The sequence below is a fragment of the Plectropomus leopardus genome, chromosome 1 (assembly GCF_008729295.1).
Source record: "Plectropomus leopardus isolate mb chromosome 1, YSFRI_Pleo_2.0, whole genome shotgun sequence".
Lineage (NCBI taxonomy): Eukaryota > Metazoa > Chordata > Actinopteri > Perciformes > Serranidae > Plectropomus > Plectropomus leopardus.
The window spans coordinates 7,836,323-7,850,854 of NC_056463.1; the positions used below are offsets into that span (position 1 = coordinate 7,836,323).

A 14,532-nucleotide genomic window follows, 5' to 3' on the forward strand; every position below is an offset into this window, starting at 1 on the left:
CTCTGCTCCGAACAAAAACAACACGTGAGTGTAGTTGGTTCCACTATCCTAATCTGCGTGACATTACCGTTAGAGGCATTTGGTAAATTATTTCAGAAAGATAGACATCACCAGTTTGCCTATTTTGAAATTCAGAAAGTCAGAAAAAAACTACTTTGTATTACTTAGCATTTTAAGAGTTTTGAAAGACTGATTCGAGACATTTCAATAGCAATTAAGGCTTTATTTTCCACTAATGAATGCAAAGCCTTAAGAGACTTTGTAAGGATTTGGAAGGACCCTGTAAACAATGTTATGCATCATTTTTGCTTGTTGTGTCAACCCTGTGCAGCATGTGGATATACTGTGTTCAATTTGTTTCATCGTTGCTCAATTTTCACGTAGTTCACTTAATGTCTCCACATGAGCCGCAGAAGATAGTGTCCAAAATAGTTAACATCTGTGTGTTGTTTTTGTGCTTTAGGAACGAAGACATTTTCAGAGACAAGTTGTACGAATGATTGGGAGGAGAAAGGCTGATGAAGACATTGTGATGGAAAAATGTAATAATAATAAAAAATTCATCTTGCATAGGGCTCTGATTATTGACAATTTGTCATGATAATTTTAAGTGCTGGTTGTTTGTAATTTTTTATGGTGCATAATATTAGTGCAGGTCTCACTGGTCACATCATATATTGCAGTTGGGTTTTTTAAGATTTTATATGCATTATTTTTGTATTTTGCACCTCGACACACAGCACTTTATAATGTATTTATTATAGACCAGTGTTGCACAAATTAGGTTAAAGTAGGAGTTTGAAAGCGAAGATTAGTCAGCATTCACTTGGGGAAATAGCAGCTGTTGCCTGTAAGTGTGATAATTAATGCTCGGAAAAAATATGTCTAAAATAAATAATGTATGTCTAGAATTTCAATTTGCTCATCAACACTGAATTCCTGAGAGATAAATGCCACAGAATCAGCAGTTCCTTCACAGAATGACCTCAAGTTAGATGCAGAACAGACATCATTTCCACCTGAAGCCCACAAATGTGTGCACTATTGCTGAAAATGAACAGTTCAAATAGCAATGCTTATTATTTTTGAGTTCCATTTATTTGATATATAAGTGCGACTTGTGTGGATAAATGTATTTGGACACACAATAGAGAAAAGCCACAGTGTGGTACTTCTATTTCAGAGGTGTATATGTGCAGTTTCACTGTGCTGTCTGGTAACTGCCAGCTACTCTTTCAGTCTCTTCTAATTCACATCTTTCTCCTGCAAGCAATACATGCAGCTCAAATCTTTCTGTTATTCCTGTGTGGGGTGGAGTTATGTGAAACGGCAGATATAAACAAGTACAAACACTCTATATGCTATTTATGCTGAATATATTACTCACTTTCAACACTGCCTCACAGTAAATCTACAAAAACATTTCCTTTTTTTCCACGGAGCTTAGTTACCTGCCTGTGCACCTCGACATAGTTTGCATGCAGAAAACACCTTGTTCATTTCATTTCAAACTAAGATGTCGGTGGCTTTGTTTCGGGTCTGGGATATGAGTCCTGTGGGCATTTAATAAGCTCATTGCAAACATAATCAGACGAAATGAAACTGTTTTCAGCTCTCAACCACTGCACTCTCCTTGCTAACTAATGCATCTTCACTGAACTTCAATCTCTGCCTTAAATTCAGCCTGTGCTGTCACTTTGTTCCTAATTTACTCCAAAGAGTAAAGCCATGACTGTGTTCAAAGATTGGCTGACTTGTAACTATGAAAGCCTGAATCATAGGTTCTGGATGCAACATTCAGAGCATTAATATAGCAGCAAACCTCGATTTGCTATGTTAAGACAGAATGGAGTCCCTCTATGAGTGTTATTATGCAAGCTTCTCTATTATTTGTTGTTGTATCCAGTTCAGCCATATGTGCATGTTTTGCCCGGGCTGCACTGTGTCCCATGAGCAGCACTGCTAAGGTGCGACTTGACTGCTATTCAGCTGTGGACGATCCAGAGATTCTGAGTATTGCCTATTCATTCCATGTACTTTGTGCTTTTTTCAGCAAAAACAGAATGGTGTTTTGATAACCATACTGACATCATACCATCCTTTCACTTCAGTTTCAGTGACTCTGTCAGTCACAGATATTAAATAAATATATAAATATTAATTGTTATATTCAATATTTAGCGTTTCTGTTTTAAAATAAAAGCCACGTTTCTGTAGACATAATTCCTTCATTTGTTAATGTAGGGCTTTATTTTGAGAAGTATGTGCATGGCCGTGTTGTTGACAGTGGCTTGCATGGATCCATTAACTAGTGGAATACAAGCTTTTAATTGTGAAAATACAGTAGTCATAGCAGCAGGCAGCTGTGCAGCTCAGCAGAAGCAAAGCCACAGGATCAACGCCATAGGAGCAATGCAGCAGGAGCAATGCAATAGGTGTAACGCAGCAAGTTAAAAGCCGCAGGAGCAACCTCGCAGGAGAAATGGTAGTGGAAAGTGTGGCTGGAGCCTTAGTGCATGTATGTGTCCCACTGGCTAGCTCATCGCTGCTGCTGTGCACTTCCCTCATACAGCAGTTACAGATAATTATCTGAGTCAGCACCTCTAGCTGCTAACTTGGCCATGTTAAGAACCCTGTTCAGACAACTCATATGCTGTGAATTTCAAATAATTCCCCTTCATCTTGTGTTTAAAGTCAGTATATACAGTTTATGTATTTATTTGTAATAAGGCAGACCATGTGTGTGTTGACATTACCTTGTATGGTGAGTTGAGCTTGGGCTTCAATGGTTGTGTTAGCATTGTCCGCCATGCAGGTGTAGATGCCAGCATCCTCCTCTGTGAGATTTAAGATCTGGATACTTCCTCCTCCCAGCAGCTCCACACGACCCTCACTGGAGACACAAAGACACAAAGTTAGGTGTGACTGTGCAAAAGTCCTTCATCTTGATTCCTTTTTAAAAACAGTATTCATGACCTTTGGGGCTGCTCTAGATGGCACACTGTCAACACCACATGCAGGAAACCTTGGGCCTCATCGCCCTGTACTTTAAAAAAAAAAAAAAAAACAGACTGGTAAAATATGTAAAAAGCCATAACAGCTCACTTCCATGAAGCATATTCCCTTCCCGCTCATTCAGCTCACTGCACTGAGTAGTAAAAGTCACAGCCCCTGGAGCTCCATGTTAACCTACTGGCCTGAGGTTGACTCCTGGTCTCCTCCTCGCCTCCTTCGCTCTGTCACCTTTTAACAACTCTCTGAATAAATAAAAGATCCTAAAGGCAGATATAACTGCAATCATGATTTATGGACAACTTGCATAAACTAATACCGTTAAAAAATACATGTCGGACTGAAGCTACAGTTGGGGCTTGTCATAGTTTGTGTTGAGTGTCACTTCTGCAGTTGTGTAACAAATGTTCTGTTTCTCTTTTAACCAGCTGTTAATAAAGTGAGCTGACGTGCATACACAAAAAAGCAACACAACCATCCAACACTGAGGAGAGAGATTCTGACTTAAAGAACGAATGCAGTGATACTCAACTTACGGCCCGCGGGCCAAATCTGGCCCCCGATATGGTGCCGGGTGGCCCCCGAACCATTTCTGATTCACAATAAACATAATGTGATTTTCACTGGAAATTGTTGTTGTACTTTTAGTATATATAAGGTACAAGATTCCATAAAAGCATCAAAATAGAGTTTTTTTAATCCCCAAAAAATTGCCAGTAGAGGAACCCCTGCAAGCCCCTGCACCAAAATCCTACAATCGTGCTAAAATCCTAAAAACATCCTAAAATCCTAGAAATGTCCTACAATCCTAGAAACCTAGAAGTGTCCTAATATCCTTGAAACATTGTAAAATCCTACAATTGCCCTAGAATCCTGGACAGATCCTAAAATCCTAGAAACCTAAAGACATCCTAAAATCACAGAAACATGTATGGGACTACTGCGACTGACCTCTGACCTCTTGTCATTTTGCAAAAGCGGCCCCCAAGCAAAGCAAGTTAAGCATCCTTGAACTATTGTTTCTTTTCATCCAGTATTGCCCGTGGTGATCATATCCAGAGCAAAATTATCATTGAAGGTTCACAACCTCTAAACATTTTGAGAATTTATTTTCTCATACATGCTCCGAGTATCATTCACTTTGCGGTGTGCTAGAACTTCCGATTATATATATATTTCCCCACAGTTAAATCATTATGAAATGTAATCTTTTCATGTGTAAAATGTATGTATTTACATATTGCAACACAGAGTGGTGCAGACAGAACTAACATCAGTCATTTCAGGCTAGGCAATCTTAAATATTTATTATTCTAAACTATTCACGCCTAATCCAAAAATATAATCGTATATCTATTTGAATAGCCTCTTATTGAACCGGTGACCCTCCTCCATTTTAAACAGTCCCATCTTTGATTTTCCCAGTAGGCCCAGGGGGGAAGCAGTCTGTGGCCAAGCGCTGGCTTGATTCAACAACCACTGGAGCATGGGAGTAGGAGGAGGCTGAGAGGAAAGAAAACAGAAATCAATAGCTTACAGCGAGAACTCTGCATTCAGAAGGAGAGAAACAGAGAGGAAAGCAAGAGCCGGCTGAGGAGGATAAAAATTCAAAGAGGGCAACAGCGAGTGAGATGCGACTGAGGAAAGCCAGATCAGTGCATAATAGTTTTTGCGCAGAGGAGTGAGGATACATGCAGAGGTAGAGAGAGTGCACTGAGGCAAACAACTCTATGCATCAGGTTGATTTAGTTTTAAACTGCTGACTAGCTCGAGCTTTTCAATTCGAGCTCCTGTTTCTCTCCCTGACTCGTTCTGGCAGCTTTGGCATTGAGACCATCTGCCTGTCTGTCTGTGCTGGAGTGGAGCATTCGAGTGGCACTCGACCTGCTGTCACTGAAATGACATCACTGTTTCACTTGTATTGTAGAGATAAAATACACTATTAACTTCACATAGAAGTATAATAGTCAGCTAACACTTCAGCTTCGGGTTGGAGAGACTTACTGTCTTAAACGAGCAAACTTTAGTGCCTGGAAAATGAGAAACTCAGATATATGCAGTTACAGATCAATGCTTTGTAGAGGTTTTGAACGTGGTTTTTTCTCACTGATGGTGGTGGGCTGCAATAATGTGCCTGACATCAGGCTCACACAAAAGCTTTTGTTTGACGCAGATTTAATGAATATAGTATTTAACCTGCTTTTGACATTTCTGGGCTACAATGACAGGTTAATGTTTGATTGTCATTGTTCACACACTGCCCACGTTTGCACCTGCAGTTTTCAATTTTAATGCTGAAATATCTAGACTGAGAAGTTTGGTTGAGATGTCTTTAAGCTGTCACCAATGTCTACTGCTGTCAAATTGGAGAAAAACTGTTAACATTCTATAAAAATCACAGTAAACCTGTAGAAACTACAAACCAGCGTTCACGGATACCCCTTTGGCATTAAAGCTAGCATGTGTATTTGGGTTTTTCAAACATGCATGCATTCTCACTGCCAGTGAACACACCGCTACAACACACCAGTCTGCCTTTCTGTCAGCTGGTGTGTGTGTGTGTGTGTTTTGTTGGTGTGTCCATGCGCGATCACGGACACGCAGGAGAACAGGTAAATAGTAGACAGCAGCAGGAACAGAGGTCTTTGAAAACTTTTCAGTGGTTTCTTCTCTTTATCTCTTTATCTTGTACTTATTCAGTCTCTCTTTCAAACTCGGGGCAGGTGTATTTGTATCAATGTTTTAGTGCAGCTTGGGAGGAAACGGAGAGTAATTAGTGACAGCGCGTCACTGCATCTCGCTGGTTAAAGGAGCTGAAATTACCACATTCACCTGGGTTTTGTGTTTCCATCAATGTCAATCAGAGCCGGAGGCTATAAAAACCCATTTCTACTGCAGAGTCATTTGACCCGGATGTGAATGCCGATCATGCGCATTCTCATTGCTTTAAAAAGCCAGATGTCAGCAGGTGTTAGCACATTTTATTTTGTACAGTGGGAACAAGGCTCTATTAATAACAAATCTGAGGCAGAGTAAGACCTGTTGTTTGACCCAGGCCGGCAGCAGGTCAAAAGAGACTTGTTGACCTGTTAAGACTGACAGGAAACACAAGCTGAACCCAGATCACGTCAGTCTGAAAGGACTTTCAAACAGCACACTGGGCTGATTCTGACAGCAGTCGATGTATAACAAGAAAAAGTATTGCACTCAGCAGAAAGTCTGACAGAGAATGCCCTGAGTCCTCAAGGTGGAAGAGAAAAAAGAGGCAACATCAGTAGGTAGCTGCCCTTTCTTTTGGTCCTTAAGGCCTTTATCCACCAGCTTATGACAAATATACATGAAATGCAAAATACTCACTTTTGCATCAAAACTATTCATACTGGCAGCGATGCACATTTGCATTTACAGAATCATATTGACCCAAAGCAGACTCTGACATTCTGACTGAGGTCAGTTGTTGTACAGCCTGGGATCATGTACAATATTTCATTAATTTTCCTATTAGAAAACCCCTCTCAGTGAATTTGGGATCCCTCTGGTAAATGGTTATGCAGTGTGTATGTTTAGGGCTTTTATTGTGAAATAAGAAAAGAAGGAATGGATCTGGTATGCACTGCCTTTGTCAAGGTTGAAATGAGTATTAAAGTTTGCTGTCTTGTTGCAGATCATTGATGTATGAAAACAACTGGATGATGATGTTGGAGGCATGGCCCAGTTCATTCCTGTTTCAGTTGCTCAGTGGTGCATGAAGCCAAAAAACTCGACGTTCCACACTGGGGGGTCACATGTAGAGCAAACGTACTAAAGACGTACGGGAGCTGAGCGACAAAGTTCTCTCTCAGAGTGCTCTGCTAACCTTCTGAAATGTTATCAGGGTGAATAGACTAAATCCTGATTGTGAAATGAGGCATTTTGGGCCCCCTGGCATCACGTGACGGACCCAGAAGTTGTAATTCCACATGTGGCCACTACGTAAGATTGACTTCAAAGCCTGGTGCTGTTCCTGGGTACTTGGTTCAGTCTGTGGAGCTTCTGTGTTGTTGTTTAATAATCCTCGTAAGTACAGGCGCTTCACGATTGGTTGATACCTTTGTTTGCAATACTTTAACTCAGAAAAAACAACCTCATTTTGAAATAATTTGGCTTTTTTTCAGCATGTTATATTCATGTTCTCTGTGAAAGTACTTGTGACAAAAACAACAGAAAAAATATTTGTGTGAATTCATCACAGAAAAAAATGCCATTGCTGTTTTAAGTCCTTTAGACAGCAGAAAATAACACAGAACCATTGGTAATGAGGTTTTTTTTTTTACAATTGTTTCCCTGTTAAATACTATTTTTAGGGGAGAGTTTTCCTTATCCGCTGTGAAGGTTCAGGGACACAGAGTGTGGTATATTGTAAAGCCCTCTGAGACAAAGTATGATTTGTGATTTTGGACTTTATGAATAAAATTGAACTGAATTGAAATGCCGAAAAGCCTTTCTGTACATTGACTACTTCCCTGTACACATTATAGATTCTGGCTGTTTCTGCTGAGAGGCTCTGCATGTCAAATCCCTGCTGAATGAGAAATTCCTCTGAGAGACGTCTCTGAGTTTGTTGTGCCAGGCATTCCTGCAGTTAGCCTCACCAGGACAACTATTCACACTCTTGGCCTTTAGTGCCGCACGCACTGTAAAGGGCATTGACAGCTTTCTCTTGTACTTGAAAGAAGAACACACAGCACATATCAAACCACCAGGCAATTCTTCATTCAGTTTAGAGAGAGTCAGTCCAACTGCAGCAGCTAAAGTGCTCTGTGGAACAAAGAATGTGTTACTGTTAATAAACCATGAGGGAGGGAGACCGCGTAAACTGTCTTGAGCTGAATGGGGCTGCAGATACCTTGTGTTATTATGAAGGAGCACTTGTGGTCATTTAAGTAAAGATAAAGCACCTGCTGTAAGGATATGAAGGATATCTTATGCATTAGCTGCAGGTCCTTGGTGAGAGATGCTCATAAGTGAGGCTCTAATTAAAACTGCATTATCTGGATTCACCTACAAAGGGCTGTTAAATTAGCCCACCATTGCCGCTGTCACTTTTTATCTTGTTACAAAACAGCAGATGCACACATGTGTACATGCAGTACAAGCAACGTGAAGATTACAGGGTAAATATGTCAGGTAGCCGAGGTGCACTGATGCTAATTGGCCCTGGTCTCTCTGCAAGGTTTTGTGTCAATATTTTAATTATTTGCACTTCAAGCAGCAGCAGCAACTTTCCACATTGTGTTGTGCATATAGGAGGATATATAATGTTTTTATATTCTGTTTGCTGTTGTCAGCATGCTGTAATTTCTATCTTTAATACCTTGAAAAATATTGATATTCCATACTCTTAAATGATACAGACAAGAAATGTACCAAACACCAAAAATATTTCATCAACTTGGCTTTGCAAGGATAGCTTTGGCTCCCTGGGAAGCCGATAGAGCCTCTGATGGAGCTAACCATAGAGCATCCAATGGATTGGCCAATGGTGCATCCAATGGAGCTGCAAATGGAGCAGCCAACGGGCAAGTAGCACATGGAGCAACACATAGAGCGGTCAATGGTGCGGTCACCAGAGCAGCCAATGAAGCGGCTATAAAACTAGCCCAAGAAGCGGCCAATGGAGCGGCGAACGGAGCAGCTAGCAGAGTAGACAACAGAGCAGCCAACGGAGCAGCCCAAGGAGCGGCAAATGGCAGAAACAACAGGACAACCAAGGGTGCAACCAACGAAGTGGCAAATGGAGCAGCCAACAGAGCAACCAACAGAGCAACCAAAGGGGCTCGGCCGAGTTCAGGGCGCTTCTGCCTCCGATTTAAAGTTGCAGCTTGTTGGAGCTTCGAGCTTTCTCACCCTGAGGCGCTCTCAGGGACTGAAATGGTCACAATGGTTTTAATGTGAACTGGCAGGCAGTACTATGAACATAATTCAGTTGCCACCCTTAAAGTTCCAAGTTTGGTACCCAACTCTGATCGTTACGCTTAAAGATCATCTCTGAGCTCCAAAATGATGGAAAGAACAACAACACCCTCCTCCCTCTGATCCGCTCTAGCGGCTAACTGGTCCGTAAAAGGCGTTGAGGATGTCCTGTCAGCGTGTAGAGGTCTCTCACACAATCCTGTCCCCTGTTCTGCCATTCAGCTTTGACGGTGGTGGCAGCCACAGAGAACTCAGAGAAGGGCTTTGCGGGGGAAGAACACATTTGGTATGTGTGAGTGGTGACTCAGCCTTCCGTAAAACAGAGTGGCGGCAAGGTCAGTACACCTGGGCGAGGGGAAGCTGCAGATCACTGAAGAAGTATGGGTCTGTGTGTGTGTGGCGATGAAGGCGTGCAGCATGCTGTCACAGAGCAATCAGTGGTGCTGTGACAGTGGTTGGGCATGGGTCATGCTATCTGCAGCACAAAGAGGAGGCAGGTGAAATCACAACTGTCACAACAAAAAAAGGGGATTCATTATTAATGGATAGAATGGCGATCTTTAAACTTTTTTTTTTTGGTTTGCCCTCTTTTACCTCTTATTTTTCTTTGTTCAGATTTCCTCCTTTATGTCTACAACCTCCTCCACCATCTTTGTACGCAAATTGAACTCCCCTCTGTTGACCGAACATAATCACAACAGTTCCATGAATTTGAATCATGTTCAAGGTGTGAAGAAAGCAGCAGGATTTCATTTCACAGCCAAGGAGGGCAGACAAAAAACAAAACAGTTTGTTCTTTAACTAATTTTGTTCAGTTTTGAGCTTTAGTATTCAGGGAAACGAACGTGAGGGACAAAGGAGAGAGGAAATAAATCAAGGAAATAAGTGAATGAATAAACAAATAGAAATTAATGTGAGAAACAACCTGGTGCCAACAGCACAGGCTGGGGCTTCTCAAGTGACTCAGCCATGAAAACATTTTTGTTTTCCTCTGGCTGGTAATGGAAAGCCGCAGGGCCCTCGAGACAAAAACAGCTCTTACATACCTGACTTTATTTGTTTTTTTGGGTTTTTTTTTCTAACTCTACCAGGGTTCCCAAGAGTAAACTGATCGTTTGACTAGTGCATATTACAATAGATCATGCAGCCCATAACTCACATAGTATATATTTTTTAAATGGCTCTGGTGGGTCGCTTGAAGCCACATGACCCCTGGGCATCCCGTCTGCAGAACTTCAGCACTTGACGCATTATAAAGCCTTTAAATGGGACATATACCTGCATAATGTCTTATGAAGGGCCACAGTAAAGCGCAGCAGATTTTATGCTGTGAAAGACAATGTGCAGGTCTAGTCTGTCAGTGAATAAAGACCCATATTGTCAGTTTTATTTCAACTCATGATGCTGCACAGTTTTAACTTTTAGAGTTAAACTGCAGTATGTTCATGAGCAGATTTTCTTCAATTCTAGTGTTTTAGAATTAAAAAGAAAAATGCAAGAAACTGTGGATTCATCCAGAAACAAATCTGATCCTCTTATCCTCAATTCCTACATGACAATAAAAGCAACATTATGACAAGAATGCAAAAGAGAACAATAGTTGCTGTGACAGGAAACACGCCTTAAGGAGAGCCAAAGAGATTGTGAGTGTTTGTGATGTGCTGGAGACTTCCTAAAAAGGAGCCTTCCCATAATCCACTGCCAGAAAACCATGTTGCTTGTCTTGTTTTCTCAGCCTCACATGCCAGCACAGCCACTCCATTACTTTAACCCAATCTGCTACTGCCATCTATCATTTTTCCAGTGCTGAAGAAATTTCGAGTTTCTAAGCAGAATTGTGACCATATGAGCCTCCTGTGTATGTGAAGGAATGTGGCGCTGGACACCTACAGTACCGTACATGCCAACATCTCTCAATGAGGGAAACATATGAAGCAGAAGAGTTTTTATTCAGACTCACATCAATCTTAACCCCTTCTTAAATGCTACTTTTTATATACACTATATTAGATACACCTGTAAAATCTGATGCAACCCAATGTAAGAGGTCTAGACATAAAGTCTACCTTTACAAACTGAAAAAAGTAGAGTGTGGATCTGTGCAAGTTGGCCGCTCAAACTGATCTCTGCTGCTTTAGACAAATCGTGTAATTCCAGCTGATGCACTGCAGCACAACCCAGAAGCTACAAAAAACATGCGCCTTGTATACTTTTGATGGAGCTGCAATGCTTTACACAGAGCAGACTGAGTTCTCCTGCCTATGGGCACTGAATGTGAAATATTGATATAATATAATTATTAATGTATTTTTGATAATTAAAACACGGACACAAATTTTTGAACCATGTTGGTCATAACTGGACTTTAAATGGTATTAACTTTGTAGAATACAACATGACAAAGTAGGAAAAAACAACAATTAACTCAATTAAAACAGACAAAACCAAATATTTAACTACTTGCTTCACTTGTGAAACAGTCATAGCGCAGTATGATGCCAAGTGGTGGATGGAACAAAATCGAGCCACTGCCGGGACGTCGCCCAGCTGCACCCGGTGGAATCGTCTCTCCCAGTCAAGATTGCGGTGAATATAACAAAACAGTTGATTTATTCATCTTGCATCATGGCTCATAACATATCAGGTATTAATCTGCAGATTCTGCTGGTCAAAATGAGACCAAACTTTTTTTAATGACGTCAGTTTTTGATCCACAACAAAGGCCAAAGTGTGACCTGCAACAGACAGTAAGGGGCCGTGTCCACCAAAGCAGTTTATTCTGAGGCCGATGTATGTTTTTAATTGTTTTGCAATGGGAGGGCTGCATACATACGCTGCGCTACACCAGTAGCGTGATGAGGCACTGGGTGTGGATTCTGCGCATTGGGCATTTTTTTAAGTGCAGAGAGTTGAAAAATACTCATCTTTGGGTTAAATTCAACACTTCACCATACAGGTTTCTATTACAGATTACAGATAGGATGTTTATTGCTATTGCAGCTATCACAACAGCGTCATTATTTCCAATTCGAAGGCGACTTAGGTGTGTTATGCGAGCGATAATGGAAAGACAAGCCCCTAATAAGTGGAAGCACCAACATAGGAGGGATTTCTGGGAGGTGATAGTCCACGATTTCACAGAGGATTGTGGATTCAAAACTTCTGGAAGATCCGCTCAACTTTTGAAGGGTTATGCAATGCAATAACACCTCTTGTAACACATCATGCCCGAGGGAGCTAGTTCCTAACAACACTCTTTGTTGTACTTCATGTGACCTATAAAAGGTTAAAAAAAGTGTTTCCATCGCAGTTTCATGTAAGTGTAAACACTTTTTTTTGCAATAAATGGATTTTTTTTTTAAATTGACATGCTGCCATTATTCTATATTCAATTTTCACAATTTGAGGGTTAATGGAAACCCGACTACTGTCACTTTAGACATTCAGTCACAGCTGAAGAGAGACAAACAGTCTACCGCAAAGACAAATTGTCACATCTGACCTGAGCAAGTGCTGAACAACATAAAGAGAGGAGATATCTGTTAATATTAAGTATATAGCCTTTACTATGTTTCCTCTTATGAACCCACACAGACCGGCAGGTCCGTCCTCTCTCTCTGCATGCTTCAGTCTTCCCCTCAGCTAAAAAAAATGCTACGCTTCTAAAGCGTTTCTTGAGGAGTGCATGGCTTTCTAGCTGGGAAAAAAAAATCCACTTTGGTGGACCTGGGCCTAAGGCTTGATTTTAGCTCAGCTGATTTCGAGGAAAGTAAGAGGAATGAGGAGTCAGCAGTCAATGACCGTGTAAGACAGTCAATAAAACAGCTTTTTCAAAAGATGTGAATCATCGCAAACACAAGAGGTCCTCGAGCATACAGTCACACATTTGCACACAAAATAACTGTCTGATTGGTCCAGTAGTTTGCAAGAATAGCTGTGGACAGACAGATATACACACTCACATATGTGCAGCACACACACAACTAAAGGCACCATCTCCTCCAGGCTTACACCTGGCAGAGATAATTATACCAGAGAGGTATTAAGTCAACTTCATGTGTATGTACAAAGTTGTAGTTGGCTGTGATGTTGTGCCACAGCGCATTAAATTCTAATAATTAACCACCAAATCTACAAACATGAGAGGGGGAAAACATTGTAACACATTATAAGATAATGTAGTCCAGCATAACCCCACCAAAAACTACGATGTCAGAAATAAAGACGTCAATGCCATTTGGAAAAGTTTGAATAAAAACTTCTTAAGGTTCTTTGAGGAAGAATATGTGCAGAGCTTTTGTACTGGATTGCATTATATTGCACAGATGGACAGGAAGTGCTTTCATACTCTCAGTCTGCATTTAGATGACAAGAAGCTACAATTCTCTATTTTTCCTCCTTAACAATAAGCTGGGCAGATTTCTTTGTGTTCTGCGGTATGAGTGACTGTTGTATCAGTCAGCTGAATCTCTCTGAATCCGAAACACCTCTAAGAACTGCTGCTGTTGCAGGATGAGTTCAGCATGAGACGGACATTTGCCATTAACCTCACTAAGTGTTACTCTGAGGGAAGGAACACGTGAAAATCACAGGCCATTAACACTGATAGGTTCACTCTCTGACAGGCTGACAGGTTCAGTTGCGCTAACAATGTATTTTTATTTCGCTTGCAGTTTGGAAACAACATTAAAGAGCAGATTGGTGCAGAGTGTCTTAAAATTGGTTTGAAAAGCAAAACTGAGAATTAAAAAAAATAAAAAAATCAATGACAGCAGTTGATGGTGTGGGTGTTAAAAATGTAACTGCACTTAAAAGGATGTGGAGAACAAAGCAGGTTAAAGGCCTAAGTGTCACTTGGTGACTTTACTCAAAAATACAGACAATTACAGATGATTGCATCTGAAGGATTGTTAGCTCGGATGGAATTTTAAATGGCAGTGCCATTTACTCAGCCGTGCTGTCTTTTCAGGAGTAGAAACCAATTCTCTTCTGTGTATGCATGCAGAATTACCGGAGCTATCACAATCCTCAAACCATTATAAAAGTTTCGGCGGTGTGAATTCCACAACCACAATTCATCCATAATTTCTACTGAAATTTTGTTTGTGAATTGGCAATTTCCAGTACCTCATTTCAAACTCAACCTTGGGACTTGTATCACCATTTCTAAAATACACCTGACGTTCCCACCAACAACCATAGGTACCACCAAGTCAACAAGGTCTGTGAATGTAAGAATTACTCACTATTAACAATAAAATAGCAATTTAGGATCATCTGTCTTTCTTACTTGCACAGTTTCTTTTAAAAAAAGGACATTAGGACATATTCTTTTTCGGGGGATTGATATTGTTGTGGCTTTTTTGCAGAGGAATTCCAGGAGCAAGAGAAAAATAGTTGCTTTTCGGTATAATTTTATTAAAAATGGCAACTTGTTCCAGTCAGAATACATCGCACTGTTCTTAGTTTGTGATCTATACAACAATAATGCTACTACCAATTCATGATCAATCTAACTCACATTGATTTTTTCAGCACAAAATATGTAGATGCAACAGTTTCTGTCAT

General features: G+C 40.7%; 1 protein-coding gene across 8 annotated transcripts in view; it reads right to left on the reverse strand.

Annotated features, from left to right (window-relative positions):
• neo1a (neogenin 1a) overlaps nucleotides 1–14,532 on the reverse strand; it is a 216,606-nt gene that overhangs the window by 78,028 nt on the left and 124,046 nt on the right. For all 8 annotated transcript variants that reach the window (XM_042491097.1, XM_042491123.1, XM_042491083.1 and 5 more), the window contains exon 5: nucleotides 2,757–2,893. In XM_042491097.1, the coding sequence (XP_042347031.1) occupies nucleotides 2,757–2,893 (137 nt within the window). The remainder of the gene's footprint in view (nucleotides 1–2,756; nucleotides 2,894–14,532) is intronic.